This window comes from Stigmatopora nigra, unplaced genomic scaffold, assembly GCF_051989575.1.
Source record: "Stigmatopora nigra isolate UIUO_SnigA unplaced genomic scaffold, RoL_Snig_1.1 HiC_scaffold_25, whole genome shotgun sequence".
Lineage (NCBI taxonomy): Eukaryota > Metazoa > Chordata > Actinopteri > Syngnathiformes > Syngnathidae > Stigmatopora > Stigmatopora nigra.
Genome location: NW_027551604.1, coordinates 4,226,473 through 4,247,586, shown reverse-complemented (window position 1 = coordinate 4,247,586; position 21,114 = coordinate 4,226,473). Strand labels below are relative to the sequence as shown.

At 38.9% G+C, this 21,114-nt stretch overlaps 3 protein-coding genes across 3 annotated transcripts in view; 2 read left to right on the top strand and 1 right to left on the bottom strand.

The window, feature by feature from the left end:
* Positions 1-18,798, top strand: part of LOC144192046 (mitochondrial basic amino acids transporter-like) — a 25,918-nt gene extending 7,120 nt beyond the window's left edge. The window contains exons 2-9 of the mRNA XM_077711064.1: positions 3,802-3,921; positions 7,493-7,614; positions 12,347-12,491; positions 13,346-13,443; positions 14,766-14,922; positions 16,759-16,802; positions 16,932-17,015; positions 17,125-18,798. Of these exons, the coding sequence (XP_077567190.1) occupies positions 14,895-14,922; positions 16,759-16,802; positions 16,932-17,015; positions 17,125-17,895 (927 nt within the window). The 5' untranslated portion in view covers positions 3,802-3,921; positions 7,493-7,614; positions 12,347-12,491; positions 13,346-13,443; positions 14,766-14,894 and the 3' untranslated portion in view covers positions 17,896-18,798. The remainder of the gene's footprint in view (positions 1-3,801; positions 3,922-7,492; positions 7,615-12,346; positions 12,492-13,345; positions 13,444-14,765; positions 14,923-16,758; positions 16,803-16,931; positions 17,016-17,124) is intronic.
* slc25a47a (solute carrier family 25 member 47a) lies at positions 11,817-14,490 on the bottom strand. Its single transcript, XM_077711065.1, has 6 exons — positions 13,706-14,490; positions 13,506-13,549; positions 13,361-13,432; positions 13,094-13,273; positions 12,762-13,017; positions 11,817-12,651 (listed from the first exon to the last, which is right to left on the bottom strand). Exons 1-6 carry the CDS (start codon positions 13,740-13,742, stop codon positions 12,338-12,340), a joined length of 903 nt encoding a protein of 300 aa, XP_077567191.1. The 5' UTR covers positions 13,743-14,490; the 3' UTR covers positions 11,817-12,337.
* On the top strand, positions 18,535-21,114 carry LOC144192048 (uncharacterized). The gene is made up of 8 exons (XM_077711066.1): positions 18,535-18,622; positions 18,899-19,034; positions 19,373-19,597; positions 19,948-20,241; positions 20,310-20,360; positions 20,433-20,537; positions 20,604-20,644; positions 20,953-21,114. The coding sequence occupies exons 2-8, from the start codon at positions 19,001-19,003 to the stop codon at positions 21,058-21,060; spliced, it is 858 nt and encodes a 285-aa protein (XP_077567192.1). The 5' UTR covers positions 18,535-18,622; positions 18,899-19,000; the 3' UTR covers positions 21,061-21,114.

Below are 21,114 nucleotides of genomic sequence, written 5' to 3'. Positions count from 1 at the left end.
ATTGCCGCCATTATTTTTCTTTTGAGCTTGCGGTGTGCGCGTGGCCTTTGCTCCTCACGCATCACCAAATCCGACAAGTACATTTTGTTTGTTTGTTGACATTACGCAAGCGCTATTAACCGGCAAGTGAAGTCAGAAGTAGAAAATGAGCTCCTCAAAGTTGACAACCACAGCTCAAAAGTACATCAAAAATTTGAATGAACATATGTATAATGTACTTTATCTATTTATTAGTTAAATAATTCAAAAGAAAGAATCAAATAATTTTATAGTACTTTACTAGTAGTTCCAATTCCTAGAAGTAATTAAGAGATCATTTTATCGTAATGTAATTGATAAACAGGTGTGTTGTATAGAATTTTGATATAATTTAAACTTTTTAAAATGTGTTGATTTAAACCAATGTTGATTATCATTAACAGCATTGTCACGATGACAAAAACTGCCATAAAATTACCATAATGAAAATATTAGTTGATACAACTAATTCAAATAAAGTTTGAATGAAATAATAAAGCAAAGTATTTGAAAATCATGTCTACCTATATTTAATCAAATACAACACCGACAATATATTTCATGATCAAATTGATCAACGTTATTTTTTGCAGCCATAAAGTTCAACGCTATTATTTTCTGTTTAAAACACAATTCATTGTATAATACTATTGTATATTTAGGTTTGCCCTGTAGAAATAATACCATACTTTAATGTTAATGATAACATAATGACAAAAATACCACTATGTCTGGCACTGATAATAATAATTGAAGCCCCAGTGACACAAATAAAATGCACATTACCTATTTTTTTCTTTTCAATATCAAATAGTGTGCTCCTATGTATTGGACTAAAGTTGTTGAAGCCACCTGGTACTGTATGTAAGAACAAGCGTTTATCATGTAGCGTTGCAGTTATGCACTATTTTAACAGGAATGCAAGGGATTGGCTTGGCTCAAGTTGGAACACAAGCCAAATATGTGATGCCTTTGGCACACATGCAATTATAAATACATGGAATTGCACACAGTATACATAGGAAAACATAGCCTCGTAAATCAGTCAGCCATGTGTTTTCACTTTTCAGTCCTTTGCAGTCCGCTTGTGTTTGGGGGTTATCCTTGTTTAAAGTTAGGGTTGTTGTAGTAAACTTGGATTATGTTGGGGTCCAAATTTAATTTCAGGGTCTTTAAGAAATATTGGAGGACTGATATATATATAGTGGTGGTGCCTTAGGATAGGTTAATCCATTCCGTGACTTCACTCCTAACTGAACATACTTTTGTTTCAAATCAGCTTTCTTTGTTGAAATTAATAATATAAATTAAAATATGTGTCCCAACCTATATATTTTATTCATAATGACGGCCCCTTAGCCACCAGGAAGACTTTCAAGTCAAAGAAACTGAAAAAAATAAATAATACTATTTGTTTTTTGCAAAGAATAATGTATGATAAACAACAAATATGTGTTAAATCCAAAACAGTTAAGGCATTATAACCTTCCCACTTTTATGGGAATAATTAGCCCATATATCTTGTTTCCAATTATGATTACAGATATCTTCTTTTAACTCTCTATGGCCAAACTAATCATATTTGATTGAAATTGGTGCAATGTGAGTTATCTTATAAATTATTTTGTTCATTTTGCATGCTGCTTATCCAAATAAAGAGGGTGCTGGAGCATATCTCAACTAATTATGAGCAGTAGGCGGTCCTATCCACTTGTACACTATGTCGCCGTATCATCTCAGTATGATAGAAATGATGCTTAACATTTTGTATGTCCATCTTTTACATAAAATCAGTCCTGTATCTTATGGCATGTTGAGAAAATATCCAAGCTAGTTTCAAATTCTCCACCTGTGTCTTGTGTGTGTGTGGGTGTGTGCGTTGTTCTTTTCCAGCTGTTACTAGCAGGTGTTTTTTAAAGTCTGACTCATGAAATCAACTCCCTCCTTTCTCCTCTGCTATGTTTACGAGTGCGTCATGGTCTAGTTTTAATAAGGAATGATGTAGTCCTGCTTGCCCCTTATCTTGACCTGATGTTTTTGTTTGCCACCTGTTTCCCAACACTCTCCTTTCGTATTTGTCTCACCACAAAAGGCCTATCAAACAACTGTTAGCCTCCGTCAAAGTCGTAAACGTACTTCCAAGTATACGATTGGAAGCAACAATTGTTGACAGACGCCTGCTGGACCATGTTTTAGCACTTGACGGTTCTTCTTGTACTCATCTCTCCTTCGAGACGTTTCCACGAATGTTGTTCTCTGTAGTTGACAGCTGAATGCTTGGATCCAGTTGTTGGAGAACAGAGTGGCTTTTGAGGCTTTCATTGTTTCAGACGTTGAAGTCATCCACCATGAATACTGCACTAGCCGATGAAACGTTTGAAGCAAAACGTTATGGCTCTTCTTTGACATTTTTGTGGCTCCATCAAATATAAAAACCTTTAAAAAATCTTTTATGCATTGTTTAGTGGCTGATGGTGTCATTTTTTTTCTTCACCTTTCCAGACAGTCTTTTTTAACCCCGTCCGCCATTGCGACGATGGGATTTTCGTTTTTTTTTTTGTCCCAGGCTTTTTCCTTTTTTTTTTTTGGTCCTCTCACTTCCTGTCCTCGCATGCACTCTCTTTCCTCGCTCTGTCCTCAGATCACCTTCCCGCCTCCCCTCCTTTCTGCCTCTTGGCGCGCCAAACGTTCACATAACTCACCAATGCGCCATGTTTCGTTCAGCATGAGCGCAGAAGCTATGCGAGTCATTTCTTATTTTCTCCCGGTATCCGACTCGAATGAATTATTCTTATACACTTGATCAAAGTTTGTATTTACGGACATGCTAACAAAGTTTGACTTCCACGACATCTTTCCCAGTGCGACGCCATTGTCTATTGGCGCTTGCGGAAAGGTTTTTTTTTTTTTTTTTGGACTCGGCTGACTGTCTCTGAGCCAACGCTTGAGGACATGACCTCGCCGTTAATGTCCCTGTTTGAGGCCAGGACATTGTCAATGTAGGGGGTGACCAATTTGCCTAATGTGACCCTAGAGTGAATTAAACGATGAATGAGTTGGAATTTTAGGCAAGTGCAGTATAGATCGTTTGTTTTTTGGATCGTGAAGATGCAAATATTTATCATCTTTTTTTGGGAAACAGTCATTTCAATCAGTGGTTTGTCATTTTGTCCATAGAAAGTAATTAATTGTTTTTTTCCCCCTCCATGTTATATAAATAGCAACAATCAAACATTTTACATCAAATACATGTTTTCTTTCCCTTGAGGTAAGTCTAATCATAAGTACTAGTTCAACTGCAACATTAATTATATTTTTTGTCTTTTTATGAAATGCCATATGAAAAGTATGATTTCTTTTTCAGAAAGTGAACAAATCATGCCAACAAGTGGAAAATAAGGCTTAATGTTTCATGTGTATGATTCATATTTGATATAAAAGCACAAACAGACACAGTTTACCAAGCAAAACATCCCCTATACTGTGACTTTTAATTGGATATAATCTTACACGCGACCAAAATATATTTGACTGATCCCTATATGAACATGTGCCAAATCTGAATTAATTGAGGACATATACAGGTTCTCACGTGTTGCACTTGTTTAAAGCGTGCTCATATATGGAACTAGTTGCTAAGTGACTGAACGCCAAGTAGCCTTCTGTGGTTATCTCACTAATTTGTACATACAGTAGAATGCATTTTAGGAGATGTCTATTTGTCCATGTTACAATGTATTGTTCAAGTATAAATCTCATATGATTCCCTTCAATTTATTTCAGTGTGCAAATTCACAAACTGCCCAAATCTTTTGCCGGAACAAATGGCCGCCTGGTGGACCACCAGCTGCCACGCCATCCTGTTTGTTGCATTGTGGGAGCACATGCAGAAAAAAAAGCAAGGTAAATTAGATAATCCCTGAATTGTGACTCATCTCATATATAACGCTTTACCTTAACACTTGCTCTATATTGAGCCGTATTAACATAATACTAAATAATCCTTATGGTACTGAGTTACTTTGCCCTCTAATGCTTAATGCTCTATATGTTCAAATATTTACATCACAAGCAATTACCCACATATAAGGTATGTTTCTTTGCTGGTACTGCTTGCGGATGAATAATCAAGATAAGCGGCTCGTTTGGGATTATTATCGATCTAAACCTGTTCTAATTACAGGCATAAAAATGCTTTATGCTCTTTACCATCTTTAAACTTTAGTTGTGTTTGGTTATCCGCGCAAAAACTATATTGGAGAGTAGCTTTTGGTCGGTTTGATGAATAAATTAGCTGATTTTCAGCATTTTTTAAAAATGATTTTACATTATCCCTTGCAAAGAAAAACATAGTGTCTTTGCACTTCCTGATCCCACTTTGGGCTCGTTCTTGCTCGAGTGTTTAATGAGAAGCAAGTGGACTAATCCGAAAAGAAACTGATTACTATAGTGTGGAGATTTTCCACTTATTTCTTTTTTTCATGCCTGTCCTTTTCAGCTGCTTATACATAGAGAAAGAGAATCAGGGTGTCTTTACGGACTTTACATCAACATGGGAATTTGATGTACTCCCTTGTTGTTATTTTTATACTTAGGTTTATTAGTATATTAGAAAGCAGCAGCCAGGAAATGGTTTTGAGGGGACAGAGAGTAAGAATAACAAGAAAAGTCTCACATTTAATGCACATGTTCTTTATTGTACATAGCGGTGTTATTGAGATCCAACTGTATCTACCTAAAGAAAACATACTGAAGGATATGAGGAGGGAAGATAGGTCAGACAAGGAAGGGTGCGATAGGGATAGGTAAGTGTTCAATTTGAGCTTGATTTGGTTATGCCAATTTACTTGTTTTCTACATGGCAAAAGTCCACGTTCTAGTATCACTTTTAGATGTCATGAAGTTTAAATAACAAAATGAGGCAGGATGCATTTGTGATAATGTGAAGTTTTGGATTGATGAAGTCAAAGAATATAGGATTGATCCATTTTTAATGGATGCATTTGCATGTGCACCGATGGCAAGTGCTTTGCAAGTGGATGTTATACATGTATGTAGGTTGTGTTGAATTATTCAAGACTGGGTGTTGCATTATTTCATGAGGCAATGATTGAGTACATATACATGGAACATACAGAATCCATCCATCCATGCATGTATTAACAATTTACATGAAATAGCATTGGATCAGCAAATGGGATGGTGTAGGTTTGGAGGAAAAAAGTAGTATCGATCATTATTAGCCAGATGAGCGACACTATAGCTTTTAGTGTTATAACAGGTCAGTTGGGATAGAGGCTCATTGAGGAAGCGTCATGCGAAGAAGCTGAAAACAAACAAATTTGGTCAAAGTCATTGAGCGCTGCTATTTGGTGTTAGGCCGTGCCAGCTCTCTTGATGGATGTGACAATTAGGCTTAATTAAGGCCCCTGCGTTTGTTCTCATGACCCTACAAAAGCATCAACAGGGAGAGATGCTTTATCCCAACCGTAGGCGACAGTTGGGTCGCTTATGCCACAAAAGACTTTAAGTAGGGCAGCTTTTTCATTTGGAGCGTTTACGAATGTTTGCTGATATCCAAAGAATACTGGCACTGGTTATGTGATGCCAGCCTGCTGTGTCCAGTCTTTTGTACGAGCTGGAACGCCCGCTTGGGTGACCTGTTTACGTTTTGCTACGATAACTAGAAAGCGGAACAGGCGGGGTAGCTTCAAGTCCTGGTGTGAACTTTACAGTTATAGTGCCAAAATTGGCAAATGGACACAATTATTGTCCTTAATACATATCATTAAAAAAATGTGTATTTTCTTTGAATTACAGATGTACCAAATCAAATTTTCTTTACATCTGATTCAATTTTTTTAATATTGAAATATAAGTACTTTTTAGTGGGTTGAATTACAACAGCACAAAAACCACAATGGTGCTGAAAACACATTATTACCGCATCAAATCTAATGTTAAGGTCAAATCCGATACTAAATATTTGTGACTTCCGATCCAATTTTTTCAAGATATGTTACCAATACCACGTTGACATCTTCATATAATTTTACTCTATTTTCCTAGTGGTTTTATTTACAGCAGCCGAAAAGCGTGACTTTCCTGATGATGTCATCTATACGGAAAGAAGGAAATTTAACGGCCTGTTGGTTATCACGTCTGCCTTGCAGTTATAAAGCCGAGTATACGTTTTCAAGCGAGAACCTTTAAGATCTCAACAAACTATTGGTTTCTAGCGGCAAAGACACCTAAAAAGACCCGTCATTTAGTCGTCAAAGCGCTCCGTGAAGGAATGTTGGCCATTATTCTGTCCAACTACCACCGCATTTCCCATATGTCAAATTCAATGGCTCACAATCCATGAGAACTACACTGTTTGTTTGTTGTGGACAAAAAAAGTTGGCCTTTTCTCCCCCCTCTCTCTCAATTATGAGGTAGGCTGGTGTTGTTGAACAAACATGGCCACGACACGTATGGACCTTATCCACCACCGTCCATGGGAATGATGGCCTTCATAATGCAACTTCCGTAATTAAGCATCGCGGCAAGGTTGAAAACACAGCTAGATGATCTGATAGGTTATGCAATTAATTGGGACTCCACTATTATTTTGATGTCAAGGGGAGGTCGGCATCAAAATGCAGCTTGAAGCCACGCTGACAGGAAAACAAAAGGTTGCGCGCACAAGGCTTCTTTTGTAAGTAAGGCCCAATGTTCTTCTGAGCATAACAACAACAACAACAACAACAAAAAGCTCCACGCATACCAACAGCATCTTAACTGATTTTTTTTTTAGATGGCAGAGACTTCGCACATGATACGGATAAACTCAAGGCCAGTCTACGTGATTCTTTCTACAATGCTACAATAGTGCGCAGTTTTTGGGGAAAAAATCAGATTATTCTATTTTAAAATGGTACAAGCACTTGTCGTTCTTGTCAAATTAAAGCATAAAAGTAATACTGACAAACACCAATTCAGAGTATGGATAGACTCAAGTATCCTCGTGACCCACGCGAGGATAAATGGCATGGGTGATGAATGAATAGTGCTACACATAACGGAGAACATGTACTTCCCAAAACTGATGGTCCAAAATAAACTGTGCAGGAAAGGATTTGAGTTTGTTTATTCATTATAATAGGAGTTAGTAGTATATTCTTTATCCTCTGTGAGGAGCAGTAATGCCTGGATTGTGCAGATGTCCATTTATAGAGTAGCCATTTTATACAGCTGTAAAAAAGGCCATTTAATGATTAATGAATCATGTCATTACTCCATGTATATCTCAGTATTAAAGTGGGCAACTGTCCACATTAAAAAAATGTTAAGTGTATTAGATTGGATGGTTTCCATTTATTTTAATAGGGAAATATGATATAAGATACAAGCGATTTGAGCTATCAGGATGTTTAAGAACAAATGAAACCCTTATTCTAATGTACTTCTTTACTTTTTGGATACTCCATAGATTCCCATGTCTTTCATGGACTGCATTCTACCAACACACATCTTGCGGCGTACACATTGCTGTGCAAGCAGCATAGGTTAAAGGACATGATCCAGGGGCAGCCAATCCTCTCCATGTTGAAGGTAAGTCGTTAATCTAGCATGGAGACATACACAATGTACACAGTCCCCATAATCACTGCTTACCCTGTTTGCATAACTCAAGACATAGAGCAGTAAACCGGACTAATGTCACACGTCTATTTAAGATGTCTTAATTTGAGCCCAAACCACAACACGACTTTTGTTCAAATGGTTTTTTTTCTTACATTATAATCAGCTGGCGTTTAAATGAGACCACGAGGAAACGCATACATAAGTAGGACGCAGTTAATGGAGAGTCAATGTTCAAGGTGGGCGGCTAGGCTTTCAGGAAAGTTGAGCGCAATCCAGTTCCACTCCAGTTGATGGCTTTAGTTGACACTCAATTTAAATAAACCATGCCAGGAAATTAACATACTGACTTTATAAAACCTTACAATACTTTATTCTCTGTTCTATAACATAGTGGTTTAGTTGTCTTATTAAGAAGCAAGTACATGATTTTCATGGATGTTGGTGATCCTGTATAGGAGGACACTCATTGGCTGCTCATTGAGGGCATTTGACATCCAATCTATTTTGACTAAGACAGCAATCTCCAAATCAGAAATTGACATCATCATAAAAATAATAAGATATCTTGATGGCATTTACAGCCAGTCCTCTCATATGCAATTCGTAATTGGGTGGCCATCATTGTTTATGAGGGGCAATGTGTCAAATAGACATCATATATCATAGATCATCATATTTTGGGTCTTTTGGGGCATATTGGTTTATCATAAATGAATATTGCAGTCACTAGTGAAGAAATCCTTGTAATTGTAGGAGAGCAAAACCAGTTGGCCAGATTTTCAAAAGTCAAGAACATCAAGTCCTCTCAGTCAAATCATCAGTTTTACGTCAAGTCCAATTTTCAAGTTCATCGGCATCCACATTCCAATCATTCACGTGGTTTCCTTTGAAATGTGTGGTTGCCCTTTCTTTCTCTGCATGCAAAATATATAAGTGCATGATGAGCACCCTATTTGATGCTCCATAGGCACCAGAAACCTTACATGGTATTATGTTTTCACATGTTGCCTGTCAAAATTCATGCCGAGCTGGCTTGGCTGCTCTTTTAAATATCCATTAAAGTCCTTCATGCAAAATGTGGTATCAGCATTTGATTTCCTTTCTCAATCCTACTTGATGTTGATCTCCTGCCGGCTTCTCTCAGAGGTATCTGGTGATGAATTTAACCCCCACAATTGGGTGGAGTCCCTCAAAAGTATTATCTTTCCTTCCTATACAAAGAGTAGTTGTTATATACCATGTCTGTCTTAAATCATTCCATATTCAGACTATCGTTTTTAGTGGCTTTTCTGCTCTTCTATTGTTACAGTGTCAGTTTCTTAACTGGATAGTTTGATGTTTTTATCCAAGTCAGATTCCAGTCCAAGTTTGAAGTGGCAGTCAGTTCAAAAAAAATCTCATTACAAAAATAATGCTCCTTATGGCTGGGAACTATTCTTGCTGTTTTTCAAGGCTTGGAATTTCTTCTTCAATTCCACTGCAAGGAGGGTGCTTGACATGGAGGTTTCTTTATCAAGCCGCACTCTAAGCGACACAACTGAACTAGACGGAACTGGCCAATTGTGAACAAATTACCATCCGTGACAGTTGCTCTTAAATCTAGCACTTTGCTGCATTAGCAATGTGACCCTTTGCGTTATATATAAAAATATATATTGGAGTGTCTTGTACAAGGACACAAGGTTAGAGCCAGTTTAGTACCTTTTTTTTCTTCTTTAGGCTAATTCCTAAAGTATGTAAAGAAAGAATACAATAATACATTTGTAGTTGTTGTTCTTTTCATTCCTGGAAAGTGAACTTTCCCCAGAATGGGAGCACTGATCAATGGGAATAAATGAATGGAATGAATTATGTTAAATTGCTGGGAAATGTTATTTTTAGGGCCTCTGCCTATTAATTGCCTCACTGCCTGCTTAATTGCACCCTTTGTAACTTGTCATCCTTCACTACCTATAACCCCCCCCCCCCCCCCCCACACCACATTTTCCCCTTGCTGATTGATGCCATGTGAGATTTCTAGTGGGGCCCAGGGCCGCTAGAAATGCTGCAATTTTTACCCAGCAGCACACGTCACCACCGTTAAAATGCAGACCTCCAAAAATAGCCCAGACTGAGAAAACGGCGTGAAAAAGGAGACCCCCCAAGTGCAGTTTGTCAAGTCGTGACGGTGTTCAGACTGTATAACAATGTGGAGAGCTTGTTCGGTGATCATTATCATCACAATTTTATGGAATCTCTTTTTTTTTTAATATTCCAGCCTACAGCAGGCGCTCTCTGCACAGATTTTATGTGAAAATGTGATGTCACAGTCTTGCTGTGAATGATTAGGATCTTTGCTGTTAAAGTCGCATTAACCATGTTTTGTCATTTTCATTGTTAGGAGATTTTATTAGGGTGTCAATAGGGCTCCATTTATGGTATCATGTTAAATTGTGTCACCAAAAGTCAAGGTGAATGGCGGAAAATCATCTTTACCCCTTTAAAACCTAAATGACCAAAGGAGATTAAAGTAAATTAAAAGTTCTCGCAACTCTGAGCTGCTAATGGTTTAAAACCAACAACAGTTCAAATAATTTGCCATAGATATGTCATATTTAAAATGATATATTGCTTAAAATTCATGCATCGGCATTTGATTAATAGTCTGAATCCCACTGGTTTACAACATGTGGTAATTTAAAATTAACATGTGGTTTGACTGCATTGCTCTTTTTTGTTAACTCTTTTACTTCTGTTTGTCATAATAAATGACAAAAATACAGCAAAAAAAACTGCCATTTTCCCTGCAATTTTTGGACTAAAACTTTTTCAAACCACAGCATTCATATTCTCCTCATTGATTTTGCGACTCTGACCTTATATGCTGTTTTTTTTTTTTTTTACCTTCTCTTTATTGTTTCTTCAAAAATTCCCTCACTAGAAGTTGGCTTGCTGCTTGTTTTTCCGAGACGTGTTGGTTCTAATTTTGCGTGCTGGTGTTGATGCAACAAGAGGCAAAAGCGAGGTCCAATTAATTCATAATGCGCTGGTTATGCTTGCTTTTCTAATTATCCATTTGATGACAATTAGAAAGACTTTTGGAGACAGCCTGCATCCCCATCTGACCCCAGTTTTTCCCCTCAGTGGTACCAGTTAACGTCCCATCTTAATTGACTTGGAAGGTAAAATTCTCATATGGAAGTTAGATTATTTTTTGTGGACTAATATATATCGATATTGACATAGTGTATGATCCATAACATTTTGGTTTGTCTGTGTCCTTACGCAAGCATTCCTCCATTTCCCAATAAAAGCCCTATTCAGATAAACACCTGCTCTAATTTGCAGTTTGGCGAATGCAGTGTTTTCCAATATTTAAAGAAATAAACTGTAAAATCCACCCACTCACTCACCCGAGATCTTAACAAAGGGGATCATTAATGTTTTTTTCATGCTTTTGTCATAGCAACCGATTCCAAATTGATGTATAAAAAGCATAACATTAACATAGTTCATATATGAAGTCTTCAGAAATGGATAAACACGTTTTTAAGAGGTTTCCTCAAAGCCTATATTATGTGCATTTGCTATGTAAACTTTTTATATGAGCATATATGGCTGAGGTCACTTTTGGCAGACAAGATTTAAGCATGTTAGGAATTTGGACACTATTTGCTTGCTCCCCAATTGTGTCATATAGCAACAACTGGAGTACTTTAAGTAATGTTCCGCAACCGCCCATTCATGCGTTAAATGTGCCAATATCCAGCAATGTATACAATATGTATTATTTAAAAACAGCACTCTCTTTTGCAGTAGGAAAATTACAACAATATATATGAATTCCTTGTTTTAATAGTTATGAATTCCCCTTAAATGTCAAGACTTTAAAGCAAATCAAAGAAAGACTCGATGAATACAAAAATCAAAACTTAATATGTTTATTGTATACTTTGTATTCAAGGCACATGAATCGACATCAATTATGAATACATCCAGTAATGATGAAACCAAAAACATAAATACTGGGTAACAGCCCACAATTAAAAATGCATAACCATTCAAAAACAATCGTATTAAAAGCACAGATGATAAAAAAATAATAATGATAATAATAGGAATATTATGCATGGTTGTGGGCTGTTGCTGACCCCCCCCCCCCCCCCCTCCTGTACTATATATTCTTACTGCCCTTCAGCCACAACTGGCTGGACAATCGCGCCACCTAGAGGTCATATGTGGTTATATCGTCACTTTGAAAATCCATAAATTATACCTGAGGTTCTGTGACTTTAGTTTAACTTTGAAAAATACACTGTGTTATTATACATCAACAACTTTCAAACAGAATTCATCAAACTATAACATATTTTCCATTTTGGGGAGATTTCAAGTGTTTTCCATTGCAAGGTTCTCATCAGCAGATTTAAAAAAAAAACAGATTGCAACAGCCGACTTGATAGCTTATTCAAAATTCCAATGATATGTTATTTTTCCTTAATCTGATCTTCCTGTATACATATTTTTTGTTTAAGTGCAGCTGCTGTCTTTTTTTAGAGAGGGTCAGATTGTAGCATACGTTTTCCACTATAAAATGTATAACATTTTAGAGTATATTGATATATGAGGTCTATCTTCTCTCTTCAAACGAATTGGACGTCCTCTAGTCATAAACCAGTGATAAATAATTTACTGAAAATGATGTGTGCTCTTACTCCAGGCCCACTTGAGGGGGATCAACACGGTCTGGCGTGGCCTGCAATAGGCCAGTAAGAAGCTCGTAGGTGACAAACACCACCATGTTGACCGGGAAAGCGCGTAGGCAGTTAATTCCCATGCTTCGGAAGAAGACACCCAAACCCTCGGTGCGTATTGTCTCGCCGATGCAGTGTACCAGCCCTCTGTAACGCCTCGTCCCCAGGACGCCATCCATTTGCATGCGGGCCTTGATAACATCCATCGGGGTACTAAAAGACCACGCCAACGTACCCGCAAAGCCTCCAGCCAACATCACACCACTCCAGGCTGAATGAATATAAAACATTAGCTTTACAGGTGGGCCATTTAAAAAAAAGAGAGCATTTAAAAACCAATCTGAACAATTAGTGTAATAATGAACATAGACCGTCCTTTACCTGGTTTTACTTTACCACTCCCTGTCAGCTTTTCACAAATGGTGTTGTAGGTCAAAAAATAGATGGCGAACCCCGGGCCGTCCCTCAGCGCCAGCGGCATGGCCCCCCGGTAAAGCCCCCGTAAACCCTCATTCTTGAGGATGCTCAGCAGACAGTGGACTGGCCCGCGGTATTTGGGCTTGGTTCCTCGCCGCACCGATTCCGTTTGACACTGAAGGCGCACTTTTACAATGTCCCCGGGGGCTATGAACAACATCTTGAAAAACAGGAGTGAATATTTGTGAGATTGTGATGGTGTTATTGGTATTGCAAGTGACGAGTATGTTTCTTACCTGCATAATACCACCTGACATTCCCGACAGGAATATTTCCGGCTTGGTGCTGGGGCCGTAGAGTGTTCCTCGCACTTGCTTCAGACAGTGAAGACAATTTCTGTAGGTCCCGAATGCCACTGAAGATGTGACGGACATTGTTGCCATTGGCAGCAACATGCCTTTGAAAAAGCCACGCACCTGAAGACATTATAGAAGTTGATATTGCATAATTATTAATCCCAAAACCTTCTCATTCTCTTTTTTGTGTAGGTAGAGATCCCTCACCCCTTCATTGGAAAAGGTTGAGGAGATACAATGCCATATTCCAGTGAACTGTCTTTGGGTTTGGATTCGGACCTGTACAAATGGTTTGTGAATGATCACTGATCTATGCATTTAAATAATTGTATTATGATAAACAATAGTGTACCTTGACAGTGTCCAGGGGGTATCCCACTGCCAGGCCACATGCCCCTGCACAACAAAATAAAAACAAAGACACAATGTATTATGTACTACTGGTTGGAGTACAAGAGGAGACGAAAAATGGGTACTAGAACTCCCAAATGTGGGATTTAAAAGGGATCAATAATAATAATAATAATAAATACTGGAGGTGTTAGATGTTACCTGCCAATGATCCGGACACGAAATCGGCGATATGCATCCTGTCACTGTTATAACAGAGGTGGGCGATTGTTACGTGACATCACGAGGCGAAGGGTACGGGGAGAACATAGATGTTACTTATATAAGAGGTTAGATGCCTAATGCTGATGAGAACAGGCGGCGTCATTTGTTGGCCATTTTACTTCGGGGATTATAGCTAAATGTCATATCTGATGTTGCAGAATTTTGTATACCTTGCGTTCACTGTAATGGAGCACACCAAGGAAGGTTTCTGTTGCAAGACGATCGCCTGTTATTGCGAATCAGTTGGGTACATCTAGGCTTAAAAAGGAAATTTGTATAAAGAATCACGTGCCCATTTCACACGAACATTTGTTTGTGTCTCATTTTAAAGATATTTCACAAGCGTAAGTTGTTATTCTATGGATGTTAGAGGTCAAATTCGCAATTCACTGACGTTGGCCAATTGGAGACGAGGACAGTCTGACAGGGGGCGGTGGTGTCAATCCCAGGCCCTGATTGGTCATGGAGTCTCCACCACCTCCCTTTTTATTTTTACAATCACACACAATTTAAATCGCCTTTCCTCCTTGACGTCAGTTAGACGCATTCCTCTCCTTCCTTAAATAAGAAGTGAAAAATACCAATAATTTTACATACGCAGTTATATCGGCTACATTCCACGTGACTGATTGGCCAGAAAGCAACAAAAACAAACATCATTCTGACGTAATCAAACCTTTACGGGCTCGCTCCTCGTGTTAGCCAATAATAGCCCAGAAATATGAACCAGCGCAGGCGTTGGCTCCCTTTTTCGCTTCTGATTGGTCAGAATGACTAACAAGCCCATCCCTTTGTGAGTCTGCTTCCTGTAGCACTGAGTGGTCCTAGGAAACCGAGAAGCACCGGGCAGGAGACGCTCTCAAGATTAATGCGCTTCAGGAAGGACGAATAGGTCACCCGACAACCGTAGTAGCAAAATATAAACACACACTTGCAATTTAGCAGTCTAAAGTGACAAGAAAGCATATTAGGCAGCGTTTGTTAACGTTTCTTTCAGTTGTTTACCAGTCGCAAGGTGCTTGGGCGTCCAGTGCGTCCCTTGGTCAGGTGCGGAGAAGCCCTGCGAGAGAAGTCTCATCTGGAGAGTGAACGACGATTAAAGAATACTTGATCTGGTGGAACTGTGATGGACTTCGTGGCTGGCTGCATTGGAGGTAAGTGTGGATGCTATCCAATGGTCCCCATCATTCTAGCCAAAGTGATGCAACTCAGGTGTATTCTCGCAATCGAACCGCACAGGCGCACCCAAGCCGCTCCTGAATCATCCGCCCACTCATGTTTTGTACATTTTATAGATTCATATCTATTGAGATACGTTATAACTGGAAGGTATGAGGGTGGTGTGGAAGATCAGGAATTATTTGGGTGTCAGTTGTGTGCACTTGCAGTGGTTGGATGAGATGAAATAGTTACACTAATATACAGTAAAGGGGGCGTTGCCCCGATGAAAAAAGTCATGATTTGGTGAAAATTAATTAAATGAATAAAAAAGTACAGTCTAGCAGGAACATTGTTGGAAATAATCTGAATTTTATGTGATCCCCATGACAATACCATACAAATAATATTGTAATATAGACATACATACAGTTGCCCTATGAGAAGTATATAGGCATTTTAGATGATAATGATGGATTGTTACTTTTAACATGAATAATTTATTGATGGTTCAATAGCGCACCAGTCAGTGCCAAGGGTGATAGAAGATACACTATTGTGAATCCTTAACCTGATGATGGTCAGAAAGTCCAAGATCCAATTTCCTAGTGATGCACTTTGCTATAGAATGTTAACATTTTGCATCATTGTCTATGGGATGAATGCATAGAAAGTCGCACCAACAAAATTCTACCTTTGATGTTTTCTTTTAACTATAATTCATTTCTTGCGACATCACGTCCTAAAGCATAACAGTCCAATGTTTTTATTTCTTTTAACCTTGAACTTTGAAAAGGCTTCCTTTCTTTTAGTTAAACATTATTTTCTTGTTAAACATTTTACACCTTCAAACCACTCCTTTAGTGTTTGTTTAATGTCTTTTTTTATTTCACCAGATGATGGCTAATTATTTATACTTTCTTTACACTTTTATCAAAGGTCCAGGCTGTGATGACAGTCATTTAGGTGAATGATTGACATGGTCAAGGTTACTCCCTTCTTGGGTGCCGTTCCGCTCCAAGTGATAGCCAAACGACAACTTAAGCCTGTCAACTCGTGGTGTGTATTTAAAGTTGACACACGCGTGCACGTTGACGCGTCACACAAATAATAGGACGGGGTCCACACACCCCTACGCTGGCCAATAAGAAGCTTTGTCTACAGTACAAAGCTGGACCATGTGCTTGTTGTCCTTTGAGTGACCCATGTTGATGTTGTAGCCTTGAATGTCACCTCCAAACTAAAGTCACCTAGGAAGTTATCATTTGTTATTTTCAAGTAGTTAATGGCCCAACACAGACCAAAAATACAGTGGCATTTGTGTCACACTCATGGTTGTGTTCTTTTCCAAGAGCTCAGCTGATGACTGCTCTCTTTACAAATGGTCATGTGATCCAGCAAGTGCTTAGGTCAGATTAGCTTTCTGTTGATAACTGAAGGACGGAAACCTCTATAACCTTCCTCCTCCTTTTATATAATAGACGCTTCAAAGATTAAAGGCTGTTCTTTAGATGGTATACCTGCCAACTGCATTTGTATTTGTTTGAAATGGCTTTTTAGTCCTGATTCATCTTTTCAATTCATGCCCTTGACTTGCTTTGAAAGGTGAATGGGAATAGTGTGATGCTATAGTTTGTATGACGTTACATGAGACTCAGGTGACTTTGGCCATCATCAGGTGAAGTAAAATTCTTTGTGGTAGACCAGAAAAAGCAGTTTTGTTTTTAAGAGTGAATAGGAATGGGGTCAGAAGTGACAAAAGTAAATGACATTGTAACAAAAAGTATATATATATTTCCCCCCCTAAAAAATGCCTTGTGTTTTGTCTTCAGGTGCTGCTGGAGTTTTGGTTGGTCACCCATTTGACACCGTGAAGGTAGGGAAACCTTCAAGCAGATTTACCATTATGGATAAAACATGTTTGTAGTTTTAATGGAAGAAGAACTTGAAATGTTGCTCTGTGGTAAGTGTGTACAACATTCCTTTTTTTTGTGTGTTCCGCCAGGTCAGACTGCAAGTCCAGAATGTTAATAAGCCGATGTACCGTGGCACCATTCACTGTTTCCAATCCATCATACGCCAAGAGTCGGTACGTAATTTATTCATCTATTCTATGTACATGTATACACAAGTACATGTACTTGTAATAATGTAAAGATAAATGGTATTGACCTTGTGCCCCATGTGACTCTTTACAGTTGTTTGGTCTGTACAAAGGCATCGGCTCCCCCATGATGGGCCTCACCTTCATCAACGCTATCGTATTTGGCGTCCAAGGCAATGCCATGCGCAGGCTAGGCAAAGACACGCCCGCCAACCAGTTCTTGGCGGGCGCTGCAGCCGGCACCATCCAGTGCGTCATCTGCTGCCCCATGGAGCTGGCCAAGACCCGCATGCAGATGCAGGGCACGGGCGAGAAGAAATCTTCCCGAAAGATGTACAAGAACTCTGTGGACTGCCTGGTCCGTATCTACCGCCGCGAGGGCTTGTTGGGCATCAACAGGGGTATGGTGACCACCCTGCTGCGTGAGACGCCCGCTTTCGGCTTCTACTTCCTAGCCTATGACGTGATGACACGGCGGATGGGTTGCGAGCCCGAAGATCGCTTCATGATCCCCAAGCTGCTGTTCGCCGGCGGAATGGCCGGTATCGCGTCCTGGCTCTCCACCTACCCGGTGGATGTTATCAAATCCAGGCTGCAGGCGGACGGCGTGGGCGGCGTCCACCAGTACAGCGGCATCGCTGACTGCGTGCGGCAAAGCGTACGCAAGGAGGGATACATGGTTTTCACGCGGGGACTGACCTCCACGCTGCTGCGCGCTTTCCCTGTCAACGCTGCCACCTTCGCCACCGTCACGCTGGTGCTCATGTATGCCCGTGGCGACTGCGAGGCGGAGGACCGCCCGCAGCCCGCCAGCCACTGTGCTCAGGCTCAAACTCCAGGTCAGACCCAAACATCTGGCCTATAAGACTGCAGACAGAAAGCACATGTTTAAGTAAGGTAAAGTATAAACCGCTATGGATAGGATACATATGTATCATGTGTACAGATAAAAACTCGATAAAGGCTGGTCGTGATTGACTTGACTATTTAAGCACTTTTTTGTGGCTCAAAACTGCAAACGTTAAATTATAATAGAATTTTCACTCGGTTGTTGAAAAGACAGTTGAAATATGGCAGAACCTGGAATGGTTTCAACGCTTTATTTTTGTTCTGTGTTAATCTCATGAATGTTGTATGGACATTGCCAGCTCTGGATGGTGCTCTAGTTAATTTAACTGGTTTTTGGCAATGCTAAAATCAATTCTCTTCTCTCGACCGCTGCTTTTGAATCCCAATTGCAGGGTTTCTCATCACAAAAAGTCGAGCTATGCAATCCGTTATATCAAATATACTGAATATATTTTTATGTATATGATCTTAAGGGAATGGATGAAACCATTCCAGGTGCACTCGAGAAAAAATATATTTTTTTTTTGCGGCATTGTTACTGAGACACTTGAATGGTTGAGATGTGGTAGAGTTGCACACAGAAAAGAATTTTCTAAATGCCACGAAAGTCACCTTGGGGAAAATACTAAGTATGCAATTATAATTTGTTAATTATAGTTAATTCTTGAACGTTTGCTCAAATCTAATGCTTCCTTATACCGTTGTTGTTTTTTTTTCTTCCAGTGAAGCTGTAGCACTCCTTGGTAAATATTTTTCTGAATTTTTATCTGAATGTAACATGTGTACAGTCTCAAAATTATATTTCAATTGGTTGTGGGATTTTAACTTATACAGATATATATTCATGTACTGTAAATGATTTTTTTGTTTTGAAAATCTGTACATTTTGTGGTTAAATAAATATGATTCTTACATTTGATTTTGTTATAGCATCCTTTTCAATTGTATTTTTTTTTTAATCTTTGTATCTTAACAACCAAAAAAAACGTCTTAACATATGTGGTCTGTTTTTTTGACAGGATGTTGCATGCAATCCCAGCAAGTGTTGGACGAATGACTTCACAGAGCATTTCAACAGTGGAAACACTTTCCGCACACTCAGGGTGCCGGAGCACTTCGCCATGAAGTTACTGCTTGTGATTCTTCTCATTGCATGTAAGAAAAAAAATACTATTATTAATTAGATTAGTTGAGTAACATATTTCCTATTGGAGAGAAACCGTCTTGTATTTGTTATGATGACTGTTAAAAAGTATTTTATGATAGCTTAAAAATGTTTTTAGGAGTATTACTCATTTCATAAAATTGTTATGGACTAGTATATTGCTGTTAAAAGTATTGAAGACAATTTGTAATTATACTGATGTTTTAAAAATGTGTTTTTTCCAAGTTAAGTTGTTGTATATTATTATCAAAAATGTTTTACTTTTTTACTTTAAATCCCTCCCCAAAGAAAGAATGTCTTTTACAAAAGAGATCTTTTTCTTTTCCAGATTCGAGTGGTAACAGTAGCACGATGAAGCTTATCTTTCCATGTGCCAATTCACTTTGCTACAACATTTGGAAATTCAATTCCAAAAGAGACATTGCAATCATAAGTGAAGAAATGAAAGACAATGCGGAGTACCAGGAATGCACAGTGACGGTCCAGACAGAAGACAACTATGGACTTTATCACTGCAAAATGCCTACAGAGCAGTTTTTCATCCCTCAAAGCGGTAAGCAACATTACACAACTTTATGGTCCAATATCAAAAAGATGAAATTGTGTTTACACAATGTTAACTATGATTATCGCATTAATTGTGGTGATTGGATGATCAAATTCATTAGAAAATGACTAAGAGAAACTGAGAGCCATTTAAGTCTAATAAATTGGCTTTTGAGATCTTATTTTTGGAATAAGTAAATCTATGCATCATTTTTTAAGTTTCACAATTGAATAAAAAGATAAATGTGGAAGAAACTTAATCTATAAACACATTGGATGAGTTTTGAGAATAAAAATGGTTATTTTTCTCACAGCCCGAATAATAAAATCATCTGTCTTACCATTTGTTTCTTTAAGATGTCCCCGAGATAAGAGTGCCACCGAGGACCACAGTGTCTTACCGATGCATCCTCCTGTCCTCCTTGACATCGAACAGCTGCTACCGACGCCGGTCTGAAATCCACTTGAACTGGTTGGATCTGTCGGACCAGGAGATCCGGGACAACTCAAGTCATCGCACTGCTCACAAGTCGGCATGGGACGTCACATTATCCGTCAACTTGGAAGTGCCTGGAACCAAAGCATTTAAATGCCAGGCTACCACTGGAACATCCACGCAGACTTCAGAGGTGATGCGAGTCCAGGTGCCAGGTATGGATGGACAGGCTAATCATACTTATAACAGCATTTGAACTAATATTTACATTTGAACATTTTAGCTCTCAAAGGGAGAGGAAGGGGAGGCTTTGATTTGGGAGTCCAACCTCAAGGTATGGTACCAATTCTGCTTATAAATACACATATGCATGACACCAAAGTGAATTTTAACGTTGTGTTTCCAGATGACAAGCGTCACTCAGGCAGCGTGGTGGCGGCGGTGTTGATGTGTGTCGCATTGACTGCCTTGGTTACCATGTTTGTTGTAATCAAGCGACGCAAGGGAGCTCGTAAGCATTCATTTGGAACTGTATGACCAAAATAACATGAATATATACTTTTTTCACTCATTTCAGACCTGGCCAAAGACTCCGATTCCGTCCCCAATAACCAAGAAGTAAGTGAGCTTTAATTTGGAACACCCTTACACAAATTTGAATGTTTTTTTTTTTAATTAGGGATCTCAAACTTCATAACTTCAACTTTACATGACCATATTTTATGGCTAAAATTTGACATACAATACTGTAGACGTGGATTTGCAAAAAAATGTGGGAATAAAAAGGCCATTACAGTGGATAAGGGGTTGGTACATTTGCCTCACAGTTCTAAGATGAAGGGTTCAATTGTTGGCACGTTGACTTCATTTTTAGGGGGATTTATTTTTGTTGTTGTTGTATTTTTTACATTTTTCTCTCACCTCAGCTTGCCGACGATGTTATCTACGTGGACGTCGTTCTTTCCGGCAGTCCGGAAAGAGTTCCTTTCCCTCATGGAGGTGACACGGAATACGCCTGCATTAGATACCAGTAGGCCTTCACGTATATTATTGCTTCTGTGATAAAAGATGATTTGCATATATTGTCA